Source organism: Copadichromis virginalis, linkage group LG2, assembly GCF_057382275.1.
Source record: "Copadichromis virginalis isolate Kocher_CV1m ecotype Utaka linkage group LG2, C_Virginalis_male_GT1.1, whole genome shotgun sequence".
Taxonomy (NCBI): Eukaryota; Metazoa; Chordata; class Actinopteri; order Cichliformes; family Cichlidae; genus Copadichromis; species Copadichromis virginalis.
In genome coordinates this window covers 26,817,065-26,830,659 of record NC_140619.1, presented here as the reverse complement: position 1 = coordinate 26,830,659, position 13,595 = coordinate 26,817,065, and the positions used below count along the sequence as shown (strand labels likewise).

The 13,595-nt window shown below is 42.4% G+C and overlaps 1 protein-coding gene across 1 annotated transcript; it reads right to left on the bottom strand.

Moving 5' to 3' along the window:
* Nucleotides 1-10,277: 10,277 nt before the first annotated feature.
* dusp1 (dual specificity phosphatase 1) lies at nucleotides 10,278-13,595 on the bottom strand. The gene is made up of 4 exons (XM_085476209.1): nucleotides 12,912-13,595; nucleotides 12,536-12,681; nucleotides 12,197-12,416; nucleotides 10,278-11,522 (listed from the first exon to the last, which is right to left on the bottom strand). Exons 1-4 carry the CDS (start codon nucleotides 13,318-13,320, stop codon nucleotides 11,167-11,169), a joined length of 1,131 nt encoding a protein of 376 aa, XP_085332335.1. The 5' UTR covers nucleotides 13,321-13,595; the 3' UTR covers nucleotides 10,278-11,166.

Here is a 13,595-nt window from a genome sequence, read left to right as displayed (position 1 = left end):
AGCCACGTGGCTTTAGCTGTCTCTTTATTTGGTCCAATAAAATCCCAGCCGGGAAGGGAAGGACGTTAGCACGTGCGGAAGGTGTGTGAGTATGCGCGCGGACCGTTAGCTATACACACGTGGTAGGGAGGCTTTTTTTTCTTCTTCTGTTTTTTTTTTCTTTTGCAGCCCAAACGGCAGTTTCTAAAAGAGGGAAGTGGGCGTGCGCAGTAACCCCGACCTTGAAAGGTGGGCGCGAGACAGTGTTAATGTTTGGAGGGAAAATTATTTGTTTTCAAAAGCAGCTCTGCCAAAGGGCAAATAATGGAAAACTAGATTCAGTGGATTTATAACCTGTTAGAAGTGTTCTCTGGTTTTGCTATGATACTGGACTTCAAGTTTGTTTAATACTTTGTTAAACACAGCTGCCATGGTGAGGGATTTTTAAATATGTAAAAGCAGAAGAAATGAGGAGTAAATGCTAAAATTTGAGCTTAATTGTCAATGTTGTCTGTAACTCCTGCCAAGGTAAAGAAGGCCTAGTAAGTAGGTAAAGGCTACAAGAACCCCAGCAGCATTTATCGTCAAACCTGAAAGCCATGTATGAAAGCTGAAAGCTCAAGGGTTTCTGTTAGCTAAGCGAACTGTTTTTCCTGTATTACATTTTTTTTTGGGGGGGGGGGGGGGGGGGGGGGGCTTTCCACTAACTGGAAGGTTGGTGGTTTTATTCCTGGCTGCTGCAGTCTGCATGCCAAAGTATCCTTGGGCAAGATACTGACTAACTGAGTGAAGGAGGCATGTTTTATAAAAGGCTTTAAGTGCTCAAGTAAAAAGTGCTATATAAGAACAAGTCAATTTACAATTTACTTTTTTCATCAATAAATCAGTGAGCCGATAGTCAATACATTATTTTTTCCATCAAACTTTGTTTATATATCATACGAACAAGCTGCTGAGCTCCAGTAATGTCACTGCTGACCTCTCACTTTGAAGAACACCAGCTGACCTACTTCTTCTCCAAAGAGTCCTTACATAGTTTGAAGTTGTGCTTTGGGCTGGTGTCCTGCTATGGAAATAAACTGGGTCCTATCAAGCGACAGACACATGGTATGACACTGTGCCGCGAAATGGACTGACTGCCTTCTGTTGTGTATCATTCTGCATCCTGTTATTGTTTTGCCAGTGTGTTTTTCTTTTCTTTCTATTAGGGGAAGTTCACTGACATCTGGGTGAGGTCATCTGTGTGAAGTTGTGGGTCTAAATAAGTGGGGCTCTATTTGGTCCAAACTTCCTTATTCCTATCTTAACTGTTTCCATTTTTTTGTTGGTTTTATATTGATTTTGTTTTTATAATATATAGTATTTTATTAGAGTTAAAAATTATTTTTAATTATTTTTGTTAAACTGTTAGCAAAACAGAAAATGATGACTTTAAGTCAGGGTGGTAAAACACAAGGCCCGGGGGCCAGAATAGACCCAGCATAGACAGCTTTGGAAAACGTGAATGAGTGCACAGATGTTTTACCTTTAACTGTATTTCCATGGGTTTTACAGCTTTTCCTATTGAGAACGATCTTGTCATTCATACTACACCAAAGTACCCAATAGATAAACAACAGTTTACTTATTTGCTATAGCAGTATTTATCTATCCTGTAGAAAAACTGAAAAGTACTATTAAAACTAATTTTTTATATAATAAAGGGGAATAAATGTGTAATTAAACAACTTTACACTGACAGAAAGAGGATTTTTGCTGGTTTGGCCCACTCAAGATTAAAGTGGGCTGTATGCAGCTCACAATGTAACATTACACCCCTGATGTTACTGAAAAACATCAAAAACTTAGCTTTGCCTTTCTGCCTTTCAATTCAGTTCAGTTCAGTCCAATTCAGTGTTATTTATAATGCCCCATCACAACTGCAGTAGCCTCAAGGCGCTTTGTATTGTAAGGTAACGTTCCTACAATAATACAGAGAAAACCCCAACAATCAGACAATCCCCTAAAGTGTGAGAGCGGTGAAGAAAAACTTTCCTTTAACAGGAAGAAATCTCCCGCAGAACCAGGCTCGTGGAGGGGCAGCCATCTGCCGTATCTGGTTGGTAGTGAGGGCAGGAAGACGGGACAAAATCTATCATTAAGGTAGGGTTATCACTTGAGTTAGACTTCCAAGGGCTTATGAATGTGCCAGCTGTTCCACATCTCATGTGGCAAATATCATTTCTCAAACTAAAGATTCTGATATATTTTTCCTATTAATCAGTTTTCCACCAGACTCTCTGATATTTTTTTCTATTGTAGTTAAACAAAGATTTCTCCGTTCTATTTCCCGTTATAAAGTATTATACATCACTCTGTTATATCTTTATATTTTGGTAGATTTTTGTATTGGATTGCCTATAGTAATACTTATAACAAACATATAACTTGCTAAACTTGCCATTAGGACACAGGAGTGATTCCTACTAAAAGTATATACATGTGTAAATGATACCAATTATAAATAATCCATGTTTTCAAAATTCCTAATCAATTTGGTGTGTTTTTTATTTAAAAAATGTTACTATTCCAAACATTGGAATAGTAGCATATTAGGCTTCTGTTTAATCTTCTGTGTTGTTACCCTTTCCTATTTTAACCTTAAGATATCAATGTTTCATTTCTAGTTGATCATTAACTCTACCCAATACAGATTACTGAAGTGGTCACATTGCCCTTCATCAGCAGCCTTACAGCACAGTTACTCATTAACTGCTCAAAAGTCTACAGTTTGAACGGAAATGTCTTGAGTTGGACCTATAGCAGTTCAGTCTGTCTCTTGCTTTATCCAGCTTACTTCAACACTTTCTGTCTGTGGGGCTCAGGGGTATTTTCCGAATTTTAACTTCAATTTGAATAATGAAAGTAAAAATTAAAAAAATTGCATAATGACAATGATGTCATGTTAGTGTGAATCCCCAGGTTAGACTCATGAATGCCACATCTGTGTTAGACAGTGGGTTATTGATTTTCTACACCCACACTGATCATTTTAAAACCTCTGTGGTCCCTTGGAAACCTCAACCTTTCAGATCATGTGGGATGATTAAGTCAAAATGAAAATATGACTTTTATGCTGAAGGCAAAAACTCGTACGCTCCTACGTTCTGTTTAGTCCAGTTACAGGTTGCGTGTCTTAGTGGTGAAACACGCAGTGTTTTCCTCAAGATGGCGCTCACACCCAATGAGCACACACTCAGTGAGAATCAGAACTCCTTTTGAGTATCCTTTCATTTCATTTGTGTGACAAGCCCCTCTGCATCTTCTCTGGACTTGTGTTTTAACATACTTTTTGTTCACTTCCTTTAGTCAACTATCACAGACTAATTCCTGAATACACAAATTCACGAACGTCGTTGAACAGACGATCCCACCGATGACAAAAGACAGCTTTTAACAGGTCATCAGTGAATAAGAGGACATGTTAATACAACGCAAAGATCATGTGTCCATCTGCAACCACTTTCAAACATGCTCGTGTGATGTGGGAACACGTGATTGGGAAAAAAAAGCTTAACAATGACTGGAAAGCATAACTGTAACTGCAAATAATGTATAGGAAGAAAGCTGATATTTGGATTTATAGGAATTGCTGTACTGCTCCTACACAATACCGTCACACACAGGTTGCCTTTAAAGTTGGGATGCTTCTTGTTGTGTCTGAACTTTTAGGTTGCTCATTAAAAGACTAAGATCAACTATTAGGACAAAACTGAACACATTTTGACCCATTTACAGCACTCTGTATGACCTCACATGAAGTATTGTCACTTGACTTGGAACTGAAAATCAGTTTCTTATTCCTCCAGCAAACTGCATCATCAGTTAAGTTTTCATAGTTCAGTCACGTGGGACCTTCTACAGCTTTTGTATGCATGAGAGGGCCACGGTTTAGATTCAGTGAGTACCATATTCTGCCCAAATGCTCAAAGCTTTATTTATCTTTCCAATACTTGCACACGTTTTTAAGCAAAGACTTGTTTTCATCAGATTTCTCATTGTTCGCAAATGGGCAAAGACTCAACCGGCCTCAAAATTCTCTTAAGTCTCATCTGAAATATGGGCATACTTTTAACAGGCAAACACATCTGCGTGCACCTCTGAGATCCTTATCTACACCTACATGTTCTTTGGGTGTGACATCATCCACCCAGAGTGCAGTCAGCGTAGAAGACAGGATGCCGAGCATTCCTTGAATAACCAACACAGGATCTCATTTCTGCTTGTGAACACAGACCTGACGACGCTTCAGTGAGTGGAAAAATACAGCCTCTGTTCAGTGCCTGTGGGGTGAATGAGGGTGGAATGATGGGTGCCTTCCTCCTGCCTGCGTTTGATGAGTTTTTGTGCTAATAAGTGCTTAAAAGTTGGCAGATATGCAGATTTGGTTTTCTTTATTTATTTTTCTGGATGGGGGACTTTAAAATGAGGCAATGTTTTGACCCTCGTTTATTCCATATAATTGTTTTATTATAATAAAAAATCCCGCATACATCTTTTACTTCTCTTATCTGACATTCTAGGAGGGGCAGTTAAAGGAAGGGGAGTCCTGCTGGCTTCAGTGCAGCTATACATAATGTCCTTAAATTCTTTGAGTTAGTGTTTGGTTATCATGCCAGGAATCTGACCTTATCTCCTCTCCTGTCACGCAACAGCCGCTTGTCTGACCTCTATGATGTGGAATGTCACGGATGCTGGAAGTTTAAAAAAGCATAGCAGCTTTTACAACATAAATCTCCCTCTTGCTGGGTCTTTCTGTCCATTAAGTGGCTATTGAAGCAGTTTCTTTTTTTTTTCAGTTTGGCACATTGGCCTCTTTTATGCGGCCTTTCCTCGACAGTGTCTCGGTAAAAGATTTGACCCAGCAGATGGGGCCTGTGGGCGCTGACGTAAAGATTAGAGCAAGGCATTACAATGCCTCAGACACAGGATGTTTCAGAGGCCGCCCCGTCATAGTCGCAATCCTCTTACTGATTTACTGCAGGTGCATACTATGCAGTGACATCAATGTGTGGAGTAAATCTTCTCACTTGGGATTTTGTGAGCGTGCCGGCTGTTACAAAGACACACTTGCGAAACCCAGTTTAAAGGTGTGATGAAGAGTGAGAAGTGTAATTACTCTGTAATTACTCACGTTACAGACTCCCGACACACTAAAAGTCACTTCTAAAGATGTGGGTAAGGTTGTGGTTTCCAGTATCTTCACTCTGTGGCATGTCTGTGTCCCCAAACATGAAAAATGGTGATTAGATGAATAATATTATTTTTGTCATAGCAGTTTGATTGGTCTTAATACATGTATTTACTTCCTTTTAACACAAGTTACAATGTTCTTTACAAAGCACTAAAAAACAGCAGGGTAGCTGGTGGACTCCAAAGAGAAGTGCTCTAATGGATATCTCAAAGTCCCCCTAATGTTCCAGCATTTCTCTGTTCCTCCTTTTGCTCTTGGGCTTCCTCTGTGGTCACCTTCTCTTCAACAAAGCACGTCACAGCAATATTCAATCCAGTTCAGTTCAGTATTATTAATGACACAACAAATCTCAAATCACAACAACAGTCACCTCAAGGCGTTTTATATTGTAAGGGAAAGGCCGAACAATAATACAGAGAAAACACCAACAATCAGACAACCCCATATGAGCAAACATTTGGTGAGAGTGGGAAGGGAAAACTTCCCTTTAACAGGAAAAAGCTCTCTGAAATCTGCTGTGACTGGTGGGGGGTGAGGGGAGGAAGAAAGGACAAAAGACACACTGTGGAAGAGAGCCACGGTTTAATAATAGCTAATGACTCAATGCAGAGTGGTGTATAAACGCAGAGAGTGAAAAAAGGTGAGTGAAGAAGAAACGCTTGGCGGAAAGCCCCTAGCAGTTTAGGGCTATTGCAGTGTAACTAAGGCAGGGTTCAGGATCACCTGACCCAGCCCTAACTATAAGCGTTATCAGAAAGGGAAGTTGTAAGCCTGATCTTAGAAGTAGAGAGTGTCTGTCTGCTGAATCCAAACTAGCTGGTTCCAAAGAAAGGGGTCCTGAGGGTTGAAGGCTCTGCCTCGTATTTTACTTTTAAATATCCTAAGAACCACAAAATAAGTCTTAAATAAGTCTGAGAACAATGTGCTCTATGTGGGAGATATGGTACTATGAGGTCTCTAAAATGGTTTAATATATTCAGCACAAATTTGGTATATATTCAGATTTAATGGGTAGCAAATGAAGAGAAGCTAATATCAAGAACCTTAATTTTCTTTTATATGTCTTCAACACAAGATCGGTGATTGGGACGTCTGAGTTATTTAGTTACCTTATGGATTATTCTTGAAATTACAAGACAAATGTGTGCTTTGTGGTCAAGCAAAACCTTATGTAGAGCAAATGGTAAACCTTCTCATTCTCCAGTACCAGCTATCAATGAACAACATTTCCCAGTGACATTAACATGACAGTTAACCTGTATGTCACCAAAATAAACTTTAATTTCTTCGGTTGGCTTCTATAGAAGCAGCCCAGCAAACCAGCAAATGATGCTGTGAGGGTAGAGGGTACTACTTGACTGAATCTCTAAAAGTTGATTCTGTTCATCTGGACGTAGCGTTTTGTGGGAGAAACGTTTCATCACTCATCCAAGTGACTTCTTCAGTCTCAGCTCACTGCAGGTTTCCCCAGTCTTACAGCAGCACATCAAGAAGGCCCAGTTGGACTTTTGTCAAAGCTGGGAAGGCACCTAAAGAAAGCTCCAGCCGATCCAAAAGAGAAGGAAACCTGTAGTGATCCCGTATGTGTCAGGAGTATCGGAGCAGTTGAGACGCATTTTTTCTAAACACCGGGTCTCTGTGGCTTTTAAACCCCAAAACATGCTGCGCCAAAAATTGGTCCACCCCAAGGATCGGGTCCCCCGACACAAACAGAGTAAGATTGTGTACGCCGTTAAGTGCCAGGAGGATTGCCAGGATTTATACATCGGGGAAACCAAACAACCCTGGGCGAAGTGGATGGCACACCACAGAAGAGCCACCTCGTCAGGCCAGGACTCTGCAGTCTATTTACACCTACAGGCCAGTGGACACTCTTTCAAGGATGAGGATGTACACATCCTGGACAGGGAGGAACGCTGGTTTGAGCGAAGAGTCAAGGAGGCCATTTACATGAAAAGGGAAAGACCGTCTCTGAATCGAGGAGGGGGCCTAAGGGTACATCTGTCACCATTTTACAATGCTGTGATTGCAGAACTGACCTCCCAGCCCATTGTTTCTTCAGTGGGCTGGTTTCAGTCATTATGCAAATGTACTGTTTATAAGATTTGGGGAAACCTGCAGTCAGCGGAGACTGAAGAAGTCACTTGGATAAGTGACGAAACGTTTCTCCCACAAAACGTTACGTCCAGATGAACAGAATCAACTTTTGGAGATTTACTTACCTGCATGATTGAGCATGCATCAAGACGATACTTGACTGAATTTAAAGGTTTGTATGATAAGACATTAACCAATAGGTTACTCACTCGGATAGGCTTTCTGCAAAGACTTCACTGTCATTTATTAAAGGTATGAATACACTCATACGCTCTCAAGTGGTGTGGAAGCAACAGTCAAGTCTCACTGATGTGATCTGCTCTGACTGATGTAATAGGGAGGGCTGGGATTCTGTGTCTTCTTGAACATGGCAGCTGTGTCTGACAAATTACATAACTACTTTTTTCTCTTTTTTTCTTGGGATTGTGATCATTAAAACGACTTTGAAGGTGAGTCAGAGCCCAGCTGCTAAATGGGAGAGTCAACTGGCAAGTTAGTGGAAATGGCAAATGACGTTATGGCCGGTTCTGTCCGACTGATGCCGAGCTAAAACCAGAGGGTGTGAAAAGACAATGAAGACGATAGTCAAGGTGGCGCTTTCTATTCTTATACGAATTGTGTCGTTTTGAAAGCTCTTTTAAATTGTCTCGCTCTCACATTTGAATCATCGCTCTCACCCACACTCAAAAGTCACAGCGCTTTAATGTCCCTGACCTTGCAGTTGACTGGGGCCTTGCTTCCCCCACTCTCCAGAGATCTGCATCAGATCACACACAACGACTCACACACATGCAAAAATACACGCTCCTGCCTTCCTCCCACATTACAACGGCAACTCTAACGATGCAAAAGCGGGGGGCTTGTTGGAGGAGATGTGCGTGTGTGTGTGTGGTGTGGAGGTGATTGTGGGAATGGGGGGAGAGGGCAGGGGGCTCACATATGTCTCCCCCCTCTCAAAAAAAACCCCAACGCTTTCCTGATGGTGGTGGTGTGGTAATGAATGAGCCTTTGATCGCGGAGCCATCACGTCACTGGTAATGGTTGTTGTCAGAGACTACATTTGCATTGCTGTTAGATAAGACATCAGTGCACACTCCCCCGAAACCTGGGCTTCAATGAATACAGACAGTGAGTTTGTATCGAAGGCTTCAGGGGGCTCGTCGTTATCGTCATCATCACCATCACCATCATCACCTCCACAGGAAGTTTGTCTCCTTTTTCTCACACCCCAGCCGTGGGTTACAGCCAATGTTTTGGCTAATTTGCAAACCAAACATATTCCTTTCCCTTTCATGGCTATCTTAGTCCCCACCTCCTCATTTGAGTTTGAGGCAGGGGATACAAGGGCTGTGCTTGACTGAGCCCTGAATGCTCTTTAGTTGTCACACTTTTCCCAAACGCCTTGCAGCTGCTCCTATTGTGGCAGCAGAGGGAGGTGCTCCTTAGCTGATTCTTTGAGCCTCCTGCTGTTGCCCCGGCCTCAGAGGGGTTCATAGACGGGGAGCGTGGCCTGAACAATGGCTGACGCCATGACATCATGCTCCTTATTTTGGTCGAATCCTTATGCAGATATAAGATAGAGGATTCCATCACATGGAACAAAACAGGGTAGGGTGGTAGAAAAATAATTTGAACACGGCAGTTGACCACTTCCCATCAGCTTTGTTTAGGTGGAATATAAATGTTCCTCTTCTACTGTTCTTTTCATCCAAAATAAAGTAGTTTCACACTATGAAAAACAAACTTATGTACAGCTAAAAAAGTCACTTTATAATGACACTTTTTATTTTAGGTTAGGTTTATTAACGCAAAGATATTTAACTCTTGATTTGTTGAAATTTTAATGGACTAAATGATTTGAGAGAAATAAATGAAAACGATAACACACAAACACACGTGTAGAGTTTGATTTTCTAGAATGGGAAACTGGCTCTTTCATACATAAGCAAACATGTTTATAAATGAGTTATAGAGTCATTGGATACTTTATGAGGTACACACTGCTAGTAGTGGGTTTGACATCCTTTTTGTCTTCAGAACTGCCTTCATTTTTCTTGGCATAGATTTATCAAAGTGCAGGAAGCATTCCTCTGAGATTTTGCTCCATACAGGCATGATAGCATCACACAGTTTGTATCTATGATACAAATCTCTTGTTTCACCATCATTCCAAAGGTGCTTTATTGGACTCTGTGAATGTGGAGGGCATTTGAGTGCAGTAAACTCTGTGTCATGAGTTGAACTTGTTTACATGGCTGTAGAAGCCATCAGAAGATGTGTGGATGGCTCCCTGTATAGATAGTCATAACCCGTTGCCTACTGGTGGTGGTCAGAGGGCCCGGTGGCGCCAGTGTCCGGCAGCCTCGCCTCTGTCAGTGCGCCCCAGGGTGGCTGTGGCTACAATGTAGCTTGCCATCACCAGTGTGTGAATGTGTGTGTGAATGGGTGGATGACAGGTTGTGTAAAGCGCTTTGGGGTCCTTAGGGACTAGAAAAGCGCTATACAAATACAGGCCATTTATAACCATAAATAACTAAAAAAAATAGGGATTTTAAATAATATGATGAAAAGGTTTTGTCAGAGGGCCAAAGATGAGTGCACTGTGATCATTATGGGATGGTCAGTACTTAGGTAGGCTGGGAGCCCAAAGTGGGCCGAGAAAATCTCTGCAACACCCCGAAACCACCAAGGCAGGATGGATCCATGTCTTCATGTTGTTTACTACCAACTGAGTTGCTGCCATGTGTTTAGCTGATGAGATATTTGCATTAGGCAGTTCAGGTGTACATAACATAGAGGCCGGGGAGTGTGTATTTTTCTGTTGAATTGATATTCCCTGCGTTAGTGACCTGGAAATCTTTGATTATTGTTATGATTCACATTATGGAAGAGATGAGTGTTAAATGGTGGTGTGTGTGTGTGGGGGGGGGGGGGGGGGGGGGGGAGAAAATGCAACACTGCAACCATGTTTAAAAAAAGTCAAATGAGATTTATTCATTTGTATAAAAACAACATTAAAACAAACATTTCCAAAAATAGATAGAGATATATTACTTTAGTTAATAAATACGTCATAATGCAGTCAAAGAGGACTATGTGGCCCCATTTTAGTAGTCTTACGGGGCTCCGTCCATCTTCGTGCTGCAGCACACAGTACACATACATGAGGTATTTCACGGTCAGCTTCCCCAAAATGTCAGGATCGCCATGGCTTCATGATGTCTCGTGAGGCAAGTATTTGCATTTGAAACGGCCCCCTGTTCAACTCTAAATCTAACTATGAAGATTTCTGGCACATCTACTCCTAGAAAGAAGGGGATACATTCATTGTTCAAAGGAAGGAGAGACTTCCATGCCATGTTGGGGAGTAGATCAATATTGCTTTCTTTGACCAGTATAGAAAGCAAATGAACATATGAGAGGGTAAATGAACATTCCTGAGACAACTGTTACAGCCCTCTGTCTCTTAATGATTATGATTATCAGAAGCAGTTGCCTCATGGAGGAGAAAAAAAAAGGATTTCCCATATAAGACTAAACACAACTATCCTGTCAGTTGTTTCCCCAAGTAATTCAGGTTAAAAAGTGTGGTTAATTTTCACATTTCTCAGTTTAAACATCAATACTCAAATGGTGGTTCTCAAACATCCCTTTGAAATGATGAAAAGCCAGGCTACAGAGATTTGACCAGCAGATCACATAGCCAAATGATCTGACCCTGAAAACAATAGGTGCCCATTCTGTAAGGCGATACCAGCATCACCATAAATGGATAATAATCAGAAGCGCAGTTTTGTGAAGTCACGCTCGAGTTGCCGTTCAAGTCCAAACAAAGTGTCTGCTGACAAACCCTTTCTTCAGCAGCTGGGAGACGTGGTGATGGGACTGTGGAGGAATGAGAGCTGACCGGCAGAAGTGTGCACGGGGATGGAGACGGGGAAGTTGAATACTGTGCTGCTGCCGCCGATAGCTGGACTGCCAGCCTCTGACGAGCACGTCGACGAGGCCAGGACCTGGGACTCGAACTGCAGGAGCTGACCCATGAAGCTGAAGTTTGGGGAGATGATGCTGCGGCGCTGCTTGACAAACTCAAAGGCCTCGTCCAGCTTCACGCGGTTGGTCCGCATGAGGTAGGCGAGGCAAATGGTGGCGGAGCGGGAGATGCCGGCTTGACAGTGAACAAACACCCGGCCTCCTTTGTTTCTCACAGAGTCTGAAGATGAGAAAGAGAAAGGGAAAGAAAAGTTAGTGGAGTGTAAACACCTGCGAGGTTGTATCAGGGCTGAACTCCTGGCTGTGACAGGAAACCACAAGCACCAAAGTCTTTGCAACACTTTGATATTCTATTAAAATTTGCCAGTGCTCATTACGACACAGGAACACAATAAATGGCGGAGCAGGGTGCGAGCCAGTGGGGGCCGCTACCAAAGGAGGCAGACTGAATGCACAAAAGAAGGGGGATAAACCCCTGCTGGCTGTATTGATCTGGGAGGAAAACTGACATTGAGTGAGGAGAAACTGCCTTTTGTTTGGCCAGAACAAAGAGCAGTGTGGAGGGAGCTATTCAAGCAGCCAGTCTACCCACCACAAACTAGCTTGGAGCTGCTGCTTCACAATTGATCAAAAAAAAAAAAAAAAAAAAAAAAAAAAAAAGGAGGGGGGGCATCCTATTTTCTATGGCTGGGAGGTGGCAATGATGTAACCGCATTGTGCCTGAGCAGGGAGCCTGTGCCGAGCCAGCTGGTCGATTTTGGAGGGAACTTTTTTTTTTTTTAAATCTGGGGGAAGGGGTTTGGTGTTTGTGTTTCTCCTCATCAACAACTATGCTAGGTGCTTTGATTTAGCAGAAAGGGCGTGCGAAGAGAGTAAACGTGATGATGTACTCACCGATAAATTCGATCGCCTCATTGAAAAAGGAGCTGATATCAGCTTTGTGGTTGTCCTCGACAGGGATGCTCTTGTAGAGGAAGGAGTCCTCAAAGTGGTTGGGGCAGTTGGCAGACACATTGATTAGAGCGGTGATGCCAAGCATGTCCAGCATGTCTTTTCTAGAGGCATGGTAAGCACTACCAAGGTAAAGGAAAGGCAAGATCTCCACTGGACCGCCCTAGACAACCACAACAAAAACAAAAAATCAGTCATAAATATAAAAGTCCAACAGACAGAAAGTGACAGAAACTGGGATTATTTTTGCTTTTTAATCTTTGACTACAATAAAATACCAACCTGGTCATATAGCGGTGTATTGCAAGGGCTACTGTTGGTACCAGCACTGTCAGGATGGTTGGAGCTTAGAGGCAAACTAAGTCCCTGTGGAGGGGAGGGTTTGGTACACATTTCTGGATACTCTGTAGAAAATGTTTCAAATCCGCCTAAAAAGGACAGAAAAGAAACCACCAAGGTTAGATCACACATCTCAACAAAGACGTTTTTAAATACAGCTCTCCAAAAAGGTGACAGCTGCTCATGGTGCTATTTTGGAACATCGTTTACTCCAAGCACCAGCTGTTATGGTGACAGGTGTAATCGTCATTTATTGACCTCGTTGTCAGGAAACAGTAAAACAACTCTTTAAACTACTTAAAACTCGGAGTTTTCTTACCTTTCAGAATAAAAACACTGGCACCGCAGGCGTGACGACACAGGGCTGTAGCAGCAAGCATCATTGTGCCGTCTTTCTTCACTTGGCTTAAGTCCAAACTGCGATCGTCGAGCAGTACCACGGACTGGTACTCCCCGGAAAGGAGCCGGTTCCTGATATCCTCGTTGGGGACGATGTGTTCAAGTCCCAGACCGCCCCTGGCCCTCCTGCGCACTATGGTGCTGAAGCGCACGTTGGTGGAGCCCGAAATGTGAGAGGAGTTGAAGGATAGAAAAGAGCGACAGTCCAGCACTAGGCAGCCCAGGACTTCACCCTCCAGCAAACCACGGAGGGAAGCGCAGTCGATAGTGGGAACCTCCATTATGACCATAGTAGTACGGCGGGGGAGAAATGTTAAATCCAAAAACATAAAGTTACGACGGAAGACAAAACTTAGGTTTGAGCCGACTTGACAAACGTTGTTCGTCCAAGTGTTATTTGAAGCGCGGAGTCCTTTGTTCCGGTTAGCTTGTTTAAAAAGAAAAAATCAAAAACATAAAAAAGTTTTAAGACGATCTTAAAACTGGTCCTTTCTTCTTCTTTAGAGTAGCCTATTCGGCAGCCCCAGACTTTTATTTGTCTTCTTAAGTTAAAAAAAAAAATTAAATGTTATAGTGAGCGCGTCTGCTTGCGAGTGCCTTTCAG